This window comes from Gallinula chloropus (genome assembly GCF_964237585.1).
Source record: "Gallinula chloropus genome assembly, chromosome: 23".
Taxonomy (NCBI): domain Eukaryota; kingdom Metazoa; phylum Chordata; class Aves; order Gruiformes; family Rallidae; genus Gallinula; species Gallinula chloropus.
The window spans coordinates 1,363,626-1,380,044 of NC_140108.1; the positions used below are offsets into that span (position 1 = coordinate 1,363,626).

The following is a 16,419-nucleotide window of genomic DNA, read 5'->3' on the forward strand; positions in this document are numbered from 1 at the left end:
TGAACACAAGCCTGGTGTTCATAATTGCCATTCCCAGAACTCAGCAGGCTGAAGGGGGGTGGAAGGGAGATAAACATCAGAGTTCAACATCCAGACAAACACAGCAGAGCACACACAATAAATACATCCGCCCCCAAATGCAAATACATCAGGAGAGAGAGGTTCCTTCCCCAGGGCTCAGCAGAGCAGGCTCAGGCAGGAGAGGAGCATGATGAGGTGAGTGCAGTCGCAGGGACCTCCCCACCTTCCCTGGCTGCTTGGCTTTGGGCAGGCTTTAGGAGGCACAAGTGTGATCACAGTCTGACTCCACTGATACCTGCTGATTCCTTCCATTGTCATGTGAGATGAGTGGTGGACATGAAGATTCCAGCTAGTGTTGAGATACCTGATTTGGTATCAATACTGGCAACTTGAGTGTGTGGCTGTCAGGTTACCATCTGAGGTGATGCTCACTTGCTCTCCAATAATCTCTCTTCCTTTGGCACAGGCTGTTTGTCTTGCAAATTGTGCTTTACAGTGGAATAAGCAGCAGCATTATGCTGCAGAAAATGTATGGGAGGATTGCATCCCCCAACTTCCCAAATGTCTACCCAAATCACAAGGAGAGAATCTGGAATATTACTGTCCCCCTGGGATACTCAGTCCGCATCTACTTCACTCATTTCAACATGGAGCTGTCCTACCAGTGTGAATACGATTACGTGAAGGTACGTACAGGGCAGGGTGATGATCAGCAGGCTGAGCTGTTAAAAAACTGTCTGTGTGATCCTGGATACATGCCAGACAGAGGTAACTGTTGTTGATTTTAGTCTGTTAGTACAGTTCAGGCTCAGCTGACTTCTAAATGATGTGTTTATTGAGGCCACGGGGCCGGGGAGTAGAACTGGTTGTCACGTTGGAACATCCCAAACTTGAGTTGTTAGCATTGAGAAAATTCTTGTGCCTCTTGTGAAGCAAAAGGTTTGAAATTTTGCCTAAAACAACATTTGAGCTTCATTTTACTGAAGTTACAGTGTGTGTTTTCAATTAACAAGTGGTGTGTTACAAGGCACATAACGGGAGAGGGTAAAAGTGTAAGCAGTGGTCTGAACAAGGTACTGTCAGGTTGTCTAAACATGCACTTGCAACACTTGCTGTGGTGTGTTTGCTAGCTAATGTGAAAACAACCTCAGGAAAAGAAAGTTGCTGTCTTTGGGCAGTGTTTGGGTGATCAGTGCTGTCCCTGGAAGGTTTGTGCTCCCCGTGCTAGTGTGTGTTCATCTAGGTGCCCTGTGGCTGCTTGGGGGCCGTGCTGCCTCTGCTCTCCTTTCGCTGCTTGCGTGGGCCTGATGTACATTAAAGAGGGAGCTGTGTATGCAGAACCAATGCATTAGCAGTGCTTTGAATCTGGCAGAACCACATCAGACAGCCTTGTTCCTGTTGAGGAAGATGTAGTTTCCATGGGTTTATGTGGCAAGTCCCCTCCATTCCCCAAATCCGTGGTGTTCTTCATGTGATTTCCTTTGGGCAGGACAGACTATTCTTTCCTGGTCAGCCTGTAGTTCTGTCACTACCATGTACAGCATGAACCCCATGGATCAGAACGTTTCCCTTGTATGAAAAACACAAGATAAATTAAGTGCTGTAACTGTAATAAGTGAATCATAGAGCGAGTCACTAGTTTAAAGAGACCATGTACTGTACATTTGAATCCTTTTACCCCAGTTGTCTCTGGCTTTACCAAGATGTGATTGTTACTGAGAGTGCCAAGTTAACAAGAGTGTTATAAAAAACCATGCTGCTGATAGCCCAGGCTGACATCACAGCTTTATGTGAGCCTCAGGAGGGAAAAAGGGAGACAAAATTATGGGTTTCAGTCACAGAGAAAAAGGGAAATCTTCTGTTACATGTCCCTGGATCTGGACTAACCTCCAGAAGCACCTTTTGAGAGCATCCGAGCCTCTTTTCTTCCACCATTAAAAACATGCTTTCCAAGCAATGGCAGTGGGTTGGGAAGTGTATCTGTGCTCATCTGGTAGATCTCTGCCCGTTTTGCAGCTGAGCTCTGGTGGGAGAACGTTGGCTGTGCTGTGTGGAAAGGATAGTACAGACACTGAAGAAGCTCCAGGCAACAAGACCTATGTCTCCATTGACAACAACCTCACAGTAGTGTTTCGGTCTGACTACTCCAATGAGAAACCATTCACAGGCTTTGAGGCCTTTTATGCTGCTGAAGGTAAGAGACCAGCCCCTCCTGTAGATGAGACATAGCTCTGGTGGGATTGGGGCTTCCCTGTGCTCTCATGGCCTGTGGCTGCTCCTGTGAGGTGGCACAAGGTGATCTCGCTGAGCAGAGGCAGATGAGAAAGGGCACTGTGACCATAGGCCAGCCTCACAAAACACAGAGGGGCTCAGACCAAGGCAGAGTGTTGTTGGAGGGTGTTGGTTGCCTAATTCTGTGCTTTGCCCATTAGATATCGATGAGTGCAAGCAGCTGTTTGATGGTGAACCCCTCTGCAATCATCACTGTCACAACTATGTGGGAGGCTACTATTGTAGCTGTCGGGTTGGCTACACACTGCATCAAAACAAGAGGACATGCACAGGTGAGCTCTTGCTAGATCAGAAGATACTTCCTTACCTACAACACCCACTTAAATCCAGTCCCAAAAATAGCAGCAAGATGAAAGCTGTGGTTCCTTGCTGTTGTTTGCAGTGTTCTCTGCACGCCTGGTGCAGCTGGAGGAGGGTACAGAGGGTTAGTCAGGGCTGTGAACAGAGGCCCTGGTTTGCAAAGTTGCCACTGTTAGGGAGAGCAATGTGTTGCAGTAAAGTGGTGTACTGGCAGTTGGTTTTGGTTACTCCTTAGGCAGCATCCACCTGGATTCAGCTTTAGACAGTTGAATGGAGAAGCTGGAGACTTGTCTTACATTGCCCACTGCAGAGTCTTTCAGTCCCCACGGCTGCCAGTGTAGCCAGCCTTGCAAAAACTGAGGATATCTTGGGCCTTGGGTACTGAGATACCGAGTTAGTAGATGTGTTGGAAAAACTAACAGTTGAGTTGTGAAGTCTAATGGAGAAATAGTTTGCTTACTTCCCCTGGAAAGACACAGGCCAAGAAGCAGCTTGGTCCACGTCACTGACACCAGATCCAATGATCCACTCATTAAAAAGTAGACAAGGCCAGGCACAGATCCCTTGCTCAGAAGGACATGCAGCATGAGGTTTACTGAGCTGGCTTCTGCCTGGCTCTCCTTCCCAGTTCACAAGCAGGAAAAGCTTCTGTGTCTGACTCAGCGCGGTGATGGGCACCTTGGGCTTCACTCTGCAGTGGAACGTGCCTCCACACGGTGTCACATTCATTCCCTGTGGGTGCAGCTTCGCCCACCTGGAGCTGAATCCTGTCTAGAAGGAACCACGTGCATACTGCATGCTGAATAGCATCATAGATGGGAAGATAGTTTCTTTGAGCTCCCCAGTGCTGAAATTCAGAATTGGATCGAGCTTGCAGTGCTTAAGGCCACCTTGAGCTTCCCAACTCCAGCCTATTTGTCAGTTCTCTCCCTGTCATGGGATGGGGGAGAGAATTGGAAGAGTGAAAGTGAGAAAACTTGTGGGCTGAGGTAGTGGTAGGTTAATAGGTAAAGCAAATGCCACACACACAAGCAAAGCAAAACAAGGAATTTGTTCCCTACTTCTCCTCACAGGCAGGTGTTCAGCAGTCTTGTGGAAAGCGGGGCTCCATCATGTGTAACTGTTGCTTGGGAATATCCCTTTGGTCACTGGGGTCAGCTCTGCCAGCTCTGTCTCCTCCCAACTCTTTGTGCATCCCCAGCCTACTTAGTAGTGGGGTGGGAAGAAGAAAAGGCCTTGACTCCCTGTAAGCACTGCTCAGTGAGAACTAAAACATCCCTGTGTTACCAGCACTGTTTCCAGCACAGATCCAAGTCATAGCCCCATACTAGCTGCTACTACCCCAGCCAAAGCCAGTACACTATTACAAACTCTCCAGACATGACTGCCTGGGCCTGATTCAAGGTTCAGACTTCTCATCTCTCCAGAGTATTTGAACAAACCTATTCATTCAAACTTCCCTTCCTGAAGTGTTGGCTTTTAGCACAAGGGTATGGATTGACTTACACTGTCAAGCGTGTGCCTGGCCTTAATGTGAAGGTGTAAAAGGACTAGCTGTGAAGTAGCAGCTTTGCATTGACCATTTCATGTGTGCACACTTCTCACCCCTTCTTTGACATGACACTGGCAGAGGGAGCTCCTCAGCAATACTGCAGGGCCGGGCTGCCCTGCTGGGTGGAGATGTGCACACTGGGGATTACTGGGGTTCCGCTGATGTGCTGAAACCTGTTCACGTTTCAGAAGCCTTTAGATGCAAGTGCCAAAGCTGCTCCAGCTGCTGGGCTGGGCTGCAAAGCAAAGGTCTCTGTGGGTTGCCTTCATGAGGTGAAGGCAAAAGCTCCCCCTTTGATTTTTGGGCTCCTGTCTGAGCAGGCTTATATTGACAGGCTCTCTTTTTTCTCTCCTTTATTTTCCAGCGTGAGCTAATTAAGCTCCTCCTTGCTTAGGCAGAGATGGAGACAGATGTGCTGGGAAGAGCTGGTTTGCCCTCCCTTCCTCCCTCCCGACATGCCTGTTGCTGTCTGCCCAAGGGCTGCAGGTTTCTCTTGCTGGGTGACTTGTATGTCTTGGTTCCTTGCCTTTCAGCCCTGCCTCCTGCAGACAATAAACAGGCTGTTCCTTGTTGAAAGCTGATGGCAGCCTCTGGGGCATTCATTTTCATGCATTTCCCATGTGTCACTATTGAAAGAAGAAGGTAGATAAGGCAGGAGCTGATAAGAGAGAAGCCTTTGTGAAAGGCCCCTGAGCATCACAGCTACCTGAAGACTCGTGAATTTCTTGTCCAGCTTTTGTTGCCTATAACCTTCCATAGCTGTTAAACTGCAAAAAGACCAGAACCACACATTGGTTTCCTTATGTTCCTTTTCACTGTTCTCTTGTCTGCACCCAGACTTGTAGATCCAAACTATTTCTATGCTGTTCCTGTTCCCTTTGGAAAGGTTTGATGAGGTTTTTTGGAGGGTTTTTTTGTTCAGTTCAAATGTTGTGACTCTGGCCATAGCACCTATCAGGAACATGGCCTTATGGAGCCAGGAGTTTGGTAATATGAACATCACCAGAGAAGTTTGTGTCTTGCCTTCACACAGGGGGTGGCAACAGTGCCCTCCCCACACTAGATGCACCACAAGGAATGCTGTTCTCCTGCACAGTTGTTTGTGGTGTTGATTGTTACTGCCTCAGCCCTCCATACTCCACATTAATATCCATTTATTGTCCTTTCAAACTGTCCCTCCTTGGGCAGGGACCATCCTCTTGAAACATGTTGGAGAAACTCTGTGCTCCCTAATTGTCCTAATTGACTGTAGCTCCCTAACTCTGTGGACAAGAGGTTAACAAGTCAGAGCTGAGCAGCTGGAGGTGAACTGCAGGTAAAAAGCTCAAGGGATTAAGGAGCAGTAGCTGATCAGCATTTCCTTATTTCTGCAATATAGCAGGAGTTGCTTTTAATTGTAATTTCTGAGGCTCAGCTTCTCCAGCCCCATCTCTACTCTGTGGTGCCTGGAGTAAACAAGGGAGGAAGCCTTTCCCAGGTGAGCACAGGAGGGACAAAAGCCTTTTAGATGGAACACTTAGTGCAGATCACTGCACTTGCTGACTGTTACCTTGAGGAAGTGACTTGATACCAGCTTTGAACATGTCTGCAAAATGAGAGGTAACATCACTGCCTTGACTTACAGGGTAGATACAAGTGTGGTAGAAGGTAGATGCTACAGGGAACAGATTTGGGGGTAGAGTGGCTGTGCAAGCACTTACCAAGGCTTCCTTGTGCTGTATTTAATCTTGTTCAGAAGCTGTTTCATGGTCACAGTGAATTGTGATCAAAGCAGCTTGAAATTTTGTCATGGCTTGGTGATTGAATTTATGACCCACCTTTCATTGGAGACCTAATGAGCCGATGACAATGGACTTGCAAGTTTTGAGGGGTTCATTTTTCAGAGTTCAAGCCTCTGGCAAACAGCTCACTGTGATTCTAATAAAAATATGGCCTAAGCATAATTGAGCACTCTCTGGACACCTCTAAAGCTTGAACAGAGAAGTCAAGGGGACAGCATTTCTGCTGGCAGATGGTAAAAATTTATTTGATCCTTTTTGTGCTGGCTAGTTTTTGACTTTCTTGCTTGTAGACTTATGGAAAAAATACTGCCCTGACAAAGGGAACTCCCAGTGGCCACATCCAGGAGATATTAGGGGAAAAGTAAGGTCCTGTATAAGTTTTTTTCATCTTCAAGCTGCAAATTCCCTTTGACTTGCAGAGTGTCTTTGGTTGGGTCAGTGAGTTTTGTCCTCTCATGTGAGCACAAGTCAGGAGTTTGTTGGTGGTGATGACTCCCACTTTTCCAAACTGTATGATGAAAATCTCACACCACAAATAGGAAACTGAGTTCAGAGGAGATGGATGGAATGAAACATGAAGAACTATTAGTCTGTGTCTTTCACCTTCTTTAGTCCTTCAAAACAAGGTGAAGGGTAGTAGTGGGGCATTGTTCTCATCTGGCCTGTAACAGCATGTGGGGATCCCAGCTCTGCACAGAGGGGTGGTGCTGGTTCTTGCTGTGTGAACACGGAGCAGTCAGAGTCCTGAAGAGGCTCTGAGCCAACGCCTGGGCAGCTCCCAGCAGTTCTGGAATGCACTGCTAGAGCTGATCTGGGCTAAGGACATCTCAAGCACAATCTCCTGCCTCTGATAGTGGCCAGCATCTCATGCTTCAGGGAAGATACAGTTCAGTAAGTGATTTTAAAGTACACAGCCATCCAGAACTGTAATCCTCTGCAATACACCCTGGATTGTTTGTGTGCTGCTTAGCAGTGGTGTAGAAAAGTTCCCCTTGATTTTACATAGCAGTGTATTGCATGGATTAATGTTATGCTATTGCTTAATCCTGGTTTTGTATCAGACTTGGGGGTTTCAGCCTCTAATTTCATTGTGTGTCCCCCTGCCCCTTCACTAGGAAGCACAGAGCCTTCAGAAGTGAGAGTGTTTCAGTGCATGTCTGTGTGCCACCACACAGTCCTCTCTTCTCCACCATTTCTCTTACAGGGCTTTATGCTGGGTTTAGTCTAATAACATTCCTTTAAACATACTTTAAGGAAGGAAGATGACATCATTATTACAGTAAATAGGAGCTGACTTCTGGCTCTGAGGTTCCCCTAAGAGGGAGAATTAAACTTCACTGACCTGAGCATCCCATGTTGCCCAGTAGATCCTCATGCTCAGAGAAAGATGGTTATGTAGGTCATGGGAAAGAGTCCTACAGCAGAACTAGCAGCAGATTCCAGATTCTAACTTCCTAATGATTTCAGTAGAGACTTAGGGGGGTAAAGTTAGTACACATTATATTGCAGTTTGTATGTTTAGGGTAAGACTTCACACTGAGTCTTTTCTCACACCCAAGGATTTCAGATTTCCATTCCCATCTCTGCCTGTAATTGCCTCCACACTACTCCTGTAGGGGCTGTAGAGGTGGCACAGATTACTAACAGCAGGAGGAAATTTCAGTTTTTAAGAGAAGTAGATCTTTTTGCACTTGAACAGCTGTGAGGAATATACTGCTAAAGCTGCTTATCAGGTGGGTTTTGGGGTGGTTCTTAACCTGAGCAGATGGAAGGAGGTCTTATAGCAGGACCTTAAAGCCTTCAGAAAGGCAGTGAGCTCTGTGTCACTGGCAGTATTTTAAGCAGCTCAAGAGAGGTGCTGAAGACATGCTTTATTCTTACATCACCATCAAATCCTTCTGTAGGTGGAGCCACAGTTGGTGAATCTACAGAAATATGCATTTAGTTGGGAATAATGAGGTAATAACAGTTAAGGGAGGGAAAAAAATCACCCCCCCCTTGCTGTGTCAGTCTCTTCTCTCAAGTAACAAGCAATAAGAGGAAATGGGCTCAAGTTGTACCAAGGGAGGTTTGGATTCAATATTAGGAAAAATTTCTTCACCAAAAAGGCTGTCAGTCAGTGGAACAGGCTGCCCAGGGAGTGGTGGAGTCACCATGCTTTGAGGGATTTAAAAGACATGTAGATATGGTGCTTGGGGACATGGTTTAGTGGTGGCCTAGACAGTGACAGGGTAATGGTTTGATCTTAAAGGTCTCTTCCCACCTAAATGATTCTGTGGTTAGTTAAGGGACAAGAATGCCCATTTTCTCACACACAACTCTCTCTGCTTCCATTCAAATGGCACCCTTAAACAGTGTGGTGTGTTTTGGGTGATAATCTGTAATTAATAAGAGGCTAATGGCATTTTTGTTAGTGGAGGTTAGCATGGTGTGTGTGAGGATGCAATTCAAAGGCAAACCATTTCCCTCTTGTAATGAATTCCCTGTCACAGTGCTGCAGAAACAGGCTGGTGTTATCAGCCAGGCCAGCATTCCTCATCAATTAAAGGATTGCTCATACAGCTTTTGCAGCACATCATAAAGTCTTTGTTCCCAGCTGATCAAAGCACCACTTCACAGTGATCAGATGCTGTCAACAAGCAGAGATCCTCAGGGCACTTGTGGCTGTTCCTTCTTGCTTCTCTCCAGCAGGGAGCATTTGTGGCTCCAATTTTGTCGGGGAGAGGCACAGCTGGTTTTGCTCAGCAAATACAATTACACTCTAAATGTCTGGCAACAAAGGCATTAAAGAGAGTGAGCTGCATTCAGAGGCTTCTGGAATTGAGGAGCTGATAGCTGCCCCACAACTCTCTGCACTCCAGTGCAGCAGACAAGCTGCAGATGTAACACTTGAGAATGTTCCTGACAAGCTTCCAGCTGTCACACCTCTTCCTGACCTCCAGGCCTCTGACCTAAGTGGTGCTTTCCTGACGTCCTTCCCTGCACCTCTTGTGAGGTCAGGAGTGCTGGGTCTTGCTCCTGCCCTGCTCCTGGTCCTGCCACAAGAGAGGGAGGGCAGTTTCCTCAACAGTGACCAGTGCATACAGGTGAGGTGGCTGAGCCCACCTCCATTTCAAGGGTACCTGTGGCTCTGAAACTCTCCCAAAGCAATAAACTAGTGTAGGAAAAGACCTGCTCCCTGCACCCAGTGTGCCTGAACCCACTGTGACTCTCATTTCCTGGGTTGGGTTGGGGTTTTTTTCCTAGCCCACTCTCAGTCAGGTTTTTACTGAAAGAATTGGGAAAATTAGCAGCCCTGTTGATCCAACACCTTATCCCTCACTCAGGTCCTGCAGCCACAGTACCTGGGTAGACCATGACTTCAGAGCAGGCTGGAATTTACAGAGACCTTGAATGTGGAGACACACCCTGGAGTGTTGTGCCCCTGTGATGTCCTGAAGGTAAGGGGAGGTTTATTGCTTTTCATCACAGCTCTTTGTGAGACAGGCTGGGTTCTCTTACAGCATCTTCAGCCTCTCTTCTGCCATTAATTTACAGTTTCACGTCCCTGTATCTCTCCTTGTTCATTTCTGGTCCCCTCACTTTGGTTGTTTGCTTGGTTTTTCTTTCAACACTTTCCTCTTTTGGGAAATTTGCCAAAAACAAGCACTTGTATGTGATGACTGGGTAGATTTCATCACAAACTCTGCCCTTAGCACGGCTGAGTGATGCTAGGGGAGTAGTTAAATTGTTTGCATTCAGCTTGCTTCTCTGCAAAATGGACCCAAGGCTCTTCCCAGGAATTCCATAGCACTTGGGATGCTTGGAGCAAAGGCACACTGGGAGTTACCAGTGACAAGCCAGCACTAACCACCTGCCTGGCTTTCTGAACTTTGCAAGGAAGGACCATTCAGGATCAAGGAGTCCCTGTATTAAAGGAGGTTTGTTCCTCAGTAAGCCTCATGGGAGAAGGAGTGAGGACAGTTTGTTTACTTTGTCTCATCCTCATCAGGTTCAAACACCCAGTTGGCCCATTCTGTGGCAGGACTTTGCCTGCAAAAATCCAGCCAGGCCAGTGCTGTGAATGTGCCTGTCCTAACTGGGACCTCAGGAGGAGCCTGGGTGGGAGATAAAGGACACAGCAGTGGGTGGGTAGGAGACCTCTGGGTCGTGCTCAAACCCAAACTGTTCCCAGAACTTCAGTCTAGAAAGGCCTGGTAGGGAACAGCCCCAAGCAGGGTGTCCATGTCCTGTAGCACATCTACAAACCAGTGTAGCTACTGAGTAGCTTACTTCTGAAGTGAAGTTGGAAGAGAACTCCAGAATTCCTGCAGAGCTCACAGTCCAGCTTAGGGCCAGGACTGTGGTTTAATTTCAGGGACCAGTTTTCCCCATTTGCAAGGGGTTACAAGGTGTGTTGGGGCAGCAGCTGTGTGGGGCTGGCCTGTGCCCTGGGTGAGGGCATCCCAGGGAGGCAGGCAGAGTTTACCTTGTGTCCTCAGCAGCTGTGGATCTGTGGCCGTGTGAGTGAAGCCGTGTAGAGAATGGGCGGCTTTCCCCCGGAGAGCCCCTAACAGTAAGTAAAGAACACTGGTACGGGGCGTACCCCGCTTCCCGACCCTGGGTAAGGGGCGTACCCCGCTTCCCGACTCTCCAGGGCTGCCGTGCCCCGGTCCTGAGGCACCACCGCATGGTCACACCGCAGCGGTGCAGGCGCCGTGCGGCCCTCGGGAGATGGGAAGCGGCTGAGCCGCGGCACTCGCTGTCAGCCCGCGGCTTCTCAGGGCTTAAACACATAGGAGCCTTTTCTCGCCGGGGTTCCTGCTGCTCGCACGCTGCACGCTGTGTGCTCAGCACGCTGAGTTTGTTCGCGGTTGGGCTTTCAGAGGGTCACAGACTCCTGGAGTCTCCTGAGCTGGAAGGGACCTGTAAGGCTCATGGAGTCCAGCTCCCGGCTCCACACAGGCACAGCCCAGTCAGACCATGGGGCTGAGGGCATCATCCAGATGCTTCTTACCCTCAGCTTAGGGCTGTGACCCCTTTCCTGGGGAGCCTGTGCCAGTGCCTGACCCCCCTCTCAGCACAGAACGTCTTCCTGACACCCAGCCTAAACCTCCCCTGGCTCAGCTTCATGCTGTTCCCTCCAGTTCTATCCCTGGTCCCCAAAGAGAGGAGAGAGATCAGCGCTGCCCCTTTGCTCCCCTCATCAGGAGGCCACAGACCCCATGAGGTCTCCTCTCAGCCTCCTCTTCTCCAGGATGAACAACCCCAGGGCCTTCAGCCTCTCTTCATAAGGTTCCCCTCCAGACCCTTCCCCAGCCTCCTTGCCCTTTATATCCTCCCGAGAGCACGATGTTTCTCTGTGTGTGCCCGTGCTCTTTGAACACTGCTGCTTAGAGATTTGCTGGCAATTATGCTGGAAGAAAAGAAGTTGTTACAAATGATTTCACAGTGTAGTGAGAATTTTTAATGTTCTTTCATTTGTTACCACACCTCTCCAGGGAAGTTAAAGCTGGAATAAATGGTCACTCCTGCTGCATGCTGCCATTTCAGACTCACTTCTTAGTAACATCCTGCTTCCCAGCAGGCAGTGTCAGAAGATACTCTTGTCCATGTAAAATTACAGCAGAGTTTTAGTCACAGGTGAGACAGGTTTTAGGGCAGCACAGACTCACCTCAGCAGGCTTTTGTATAGTCTGGTTTGATGGTTGCACATACGTGGTGTTTTCTGTTCATGTAGAAACCCAGCAACACCTGAACTGATGTGAGGCTTAGTGTTCAGTGCTAGTAGTGGGAAAGCCCTGTGTGTGTGTGTGTGTGTGTGTAGAAGACAACAGGTTGTGTTCTGTGTTGTCCTTGGACATGTGACCAGCACATGTGCCATGGTTCTGTGGAGTCTCCTTCTCTGGAGATATTCCAGCCCCATCTGGATGCCGACCTGTCCTAGGGACCCTGCTTTGGCAGGGGGTGGGACTCGATGTGGAGTCCAACCCCTACAAGTCTGTGATTCTGTTATTCTAGAGTACTGGTGCAATTAGTCTGTAATTAGTCTGTATTCATTACCATGTGTCGGTTTCCTGTGTACACACAGTGTGAGCCTTGCAGTCACACTTAATCCAGTGCAAATTTCCCAGGGAAACCACAGAACCTACTGAACCCTTCCCAGCTCACAGTGCTCAGCCATGGTGTTACTGGTGTCTGAATGTCAGGACCAGTGTACTGCCTCTCCTGCCCCGTGAAGGCTCATGATGATGAGCAGTTCTGAGTTCTGATGGCATGCAGTGAATAGCCCTGGCATTCACAGATGTGCCTGGAAAGGGCAGCAGAACCTCTCTGAAAGGCAATACAGAGGCTGTTCACTCTGGGCAGTATCATTTGCTTTCTTAAGGCCATGTGCCTGAGCATACGGAGAGGTCCCCCAGGCAGGTGTAACACATTCTTACCCTCAGCTAAGTGGTGTTTGTTGGGATTAGATCCTGTGAGCAGCCAGAGGGGGCTCAGTGATGTGGAGTCAGCATCCCACGAGCATGCAGGAAACTCAAAGGTGATGTAAAATCTGAGTGCTGCCAGTGCCTGGACAGCATCACTGCTGTGTTGCTCTAACACAACCTTCAGCTGTTGTCTGGTTTGTAAGTTTGTTGTCTCTGTGAGATGTGAATGGAGATGTAGCAGTGATGGAAACACTGCAAAGGGGGAAACCCCTTCAGTCTGGGAGCCAGGTAACACAAACCTACAGAGTAGTTGGAGTTGGCAGCTCCAACAAGCCCTGAACAAGCTCTCTGCTGGTGCCGATGGTGTCCGGTGTGTGGGCACGTTGCACAGACCTCGGGCCTGAAGGACACTGCTCCATCTGAAGTGCACTTCAGGGCACCCAGGGGCTGAGCTCCGGGCTTGTTCCCCAGTACCAGGAGCTGGGTTCTGAACAGGTTACCCAGCTGCTCCATTGTCCATGCAGGAGTGGTTAAGCAGCAGGTCTGGGACCAGGGCTTGCTTGGATTTTCTTTCAGTAGCTTTAAGTTGATGAGGCAGAACCATTTCACTGTCTATTTGCCCCTTTATGTTACTCTCCTGTTCAGAATGGCCAGCGCCACACATGCTGTTTAACAGGGAGGAACAGTAAGAGAACTAGAGCTGTTGTGATAGGCACACCCTGGGACTGGCACGCCCTGCAGGGATTAATGCTGACCCCACACCTATCTGTTACTCTGGTTACTATGTTAACAGGCCTTGGTCTTGCCTGAGGCTCCCAACTGCTGCCAGCGCTGCAGGTAAATCCCAGACACTCAGTTTGGTTCCCCTTGAAGAGAGTAAAAAGCTGAACTGTGAGGTTATTCCAACTCTCTTTGGGCAGATGCAGTTTCATAACTAATTGCTGTTGCTTTCAAATTGCTTGGTGGTGTTTCCAGCAGGAAAAGTGAACCACACTCCTGACTGCCCTCACTGCAGAGTGTTGGGCTTGGGGCTTTTATTGCTTGAACTGCAAAATCAGTTACTCTGTAAAATTACTCAAGATCCAAGGCTGAGTTTTGGGAGAAACATTTTTACAATTTAAGTGTGTAATTGGTCCTCTTATCTCTTAGATTAGAATGTCCATGGATTCCAATTACCCTGATTGACATTCAGAACAAACACACTTCCCTTGGCCCAAATTCCAGAGCAAAACTGTCTCTCTTGATTACAGAACTTTTCCAGAGGATGTATGTAATACTGACTAATGAAAATTGTACTCTAAATGAAATACTCATTTGCAAGCAATTTTACCATTCCAAAACAATCTAGGAATTACATTTGGAATCATTAACTTAATTTAATCCATACAGGCATAATAATTCAGTGTCCCAATCTTGACATGTTTGAGGTTTGTTGCTGCACTCATTGTTTTGCAGCTTGTGAAGGGCAGAGCAGTGGAGCTGTGGAGTGAGTACGTGGAAGGAGGAGAGCCAAGCTGGAGAGTTTCCCTGGCAAGTGATGGTAATTACAGAGCCCAGAGGATCAGGCAGTGGTTGGCTTCTGGATGACAACCGAGCTCTGACAGTGTAGCTGAGCAGGGAAACCCCTCAGCTCTGAGGATTAAACTTTAAACAAACACTCACTTTGCTAGGAAGAAGCCTGGGCAGAAAAAACTTCATTCATAAAGGTTCTAACAAAGAATTAGAATAGCTCATCAGCTTTGGCAGTGATACTGCAGTGGGTGGACCAGAGCATGGTCTCACCTAGTACCAGTATCACACTCGTTTTCCAGGAGGTGATGAGGTTTCACCTGAGAGCTGCGTGGGGCTGGGGAAGAAGTGAGCATTCCTTGTTCCACAGCTCTCTACTGGGTGGCAGGGACCAGCCAGAACTCAGCACAGACTGGGACACCCCTTCCAGTAACAGCAGGTGTGCAGGGGAGCACCACTGGCACCCAGGGTTAGACTGCACAAGGCACCAGCTCCAGCCCTTGGCTCGTTACTTCAATGTCCTTAAGAGAGTTTGATGTGTAACTCCTGCCAGGTGTCATTAAAGCCTAAGTATTGACACACTTGAACACCACTGCACCCTTCACATTTGTTAAAAAACCCCAAAACTCCCAAAACTCGAGTATTTGAACACTCATGTTTGTGTTCTGTCCCCGCAGCTGGTAGATCTCCAGCTCTCCAGACCCTCCCTCTCCCTCACGGCAGCATTACTCTTATTTAAGTAAGTGGGGTTTGTAACTCTAGTGTTACAGTGTTGCAAGACTGCAGCTTTACAACAAACCAAGGGCCAGTGAACACACAGAGCATCAAGGTCCTTCCCCCTCCCCAGCACATGGTGGGAGCTGAAGAATGCTGGAAGCACCAGCTGTTGTAGGGGGCAGGGGGGCATTTACGTCCAGCACTGTGTGGTTCAGAGGCTCCCTGCAGCATCCTATCTTCCTGAGCCCTTCTATAAAGGAAGAGCTCTCACACAGTGCATGCTCCCCTGACACCAATGTTATAGAATCAGCTTTGACTATACTGTGTATCCCCTTAGTTACAAAAACTTCCTCTTTCTTGCATCTCACCTTCTATCAGTAGTAGTTTACTTCCTAGAGTAACAGAAAATGAAAGCTCTTTACAAAACACACCAACAAAACAACATGACTCCAAACACTTCAGTGTTTTCAATGGTAGTTTATTTGCTCACTTAAAACACTAGAGTATGCAAAGCAATTAGAAAATACTACTAACACTTGAAAATTACTCTAAAGTTCTGGGGGATTTTGTTTGAGGGTGAAGGAAAGCTAAAGTCATTTGCAAAGACTACTCAGTGCTGCCAACCAGCCTGTTAAAACCTAAACCTGGACAATGGAAACAAAATTAAAGCCATGCTAATTACAGCAACTTACCATGAAGTTCCTTGCAGGGGGCTCACAGAGGTCCAAGAATACCATTTTTAAGTGTTACTCAGCAGAAGTAGCTGGTAATAGTGCAAGTGCTAAAATGCAAAATTCACAGATGGGACAGAGTTTGGAGATTATTCTCACTTAGGTGCAGGCAAAAAAGTCTAAGCAACTTCTCCCAGGGGGGCAGGAACAACAGAAGGGTGGGATTACTGCTCAGCCTGAGTGTTCAGAACCCCTCCCTCACAGCGGTGTGGTTTGGTCCGCTATGGAGATGTGCTTCTACCCAGAATATGCAGTAATGGAGATGTAACTTGAAAAGTTAAGTAGGTTACAAATGGTGTAACTAGGGATATTGAGAGGTTCACAGCTACAGTTTAGTAGCACGGTGTATAGAAAACATGGATCAAGCTGCAGTGGGTTTCGAGCACAAGTAGATGAAACAATTCCTCACGCTCCTACTGCCAGTGGAAAGAACCTTCCACCGGTTTCTGCTGAAAGGTCCTGCTCTTTGTTAAGAAGCTGCCTCTTAGCTGACACTTCTGCACCTGTAATAAACTGAGGGGTTTTTTAGATTACAACTTCTATCAAAGTCTTTGTACGTTTACTAAGGCTTCGTTCAGCTGGAAAGCCCCCTGTGACTAGTTTTAAACATGAGTTTATCGCTTGCCTCTGGGCTGAAAGTGTTGCAGGGCAACACTTCTCCCAAGCAGGCTGGTTTCAGAACACCACTATCCATCCCCTGAGGAGCTGTGCTGAGGACAGAAATACATCTGGGCAGCCTTTGTCTCCCCCAACCCGCTCCTGATGAGGAACTCCAACTCCTAAAAGAACAAGTAACGTCCCTTGGTACAGATGCAATCTGGAGGGAACTGCTTACCATTCTAGGTGCGGGCACCCAAGCGTGGGGGAACTGGATTTTACATAGATACGTATCACTGAACAGTGCAAAATACAGTGGGTAGAGTTGGGTGTCAGGTACCGACACGTGCTGAGCGGTGGCTCCGTTTGACTTGGCAACTTTTAGAGCATGCTTGTCTGAAACAAACCAAATTACTGCAAAAAAGCTTTACAGAAGTTCATCTCAAAAGGGTAATTAATTTAACTGCTATGAATTCTTTGCATTCAGGGCTGCAAAACAAAGACACATA

General features: G+C 47.9%; 1 protein-coding gene across 1 annotated transcript; it reads left to right on the forward strand.

Moving 5' to 3' along the window:
- Positions 1-209: 209 nt before the first annotated feature.
- On the forward strand, positions 210-4,746 carry MASP2 (MBL associated serine protease 2). The gene is made up of 5 exons (XM_084274693.1): positions 210-216; positions 488-707; positions 2,038-2,215; positions 2,454-2,585; positions 4,530-4,746. The coding sequence occupies exons 1-5, from the start codon at positions 212-214 to the stop codon at positions 4,532-4,534; spliced, it is 540 nt and encodes a 179-aa protein (XP_084130819.1). The 5' UTR covers positions 210-211; the 3' UTR covers positions 4,535-4,746.
- The last annotated feature ends 11,673 nt before the right edge of the window (positions 4,747-16,419 follow it).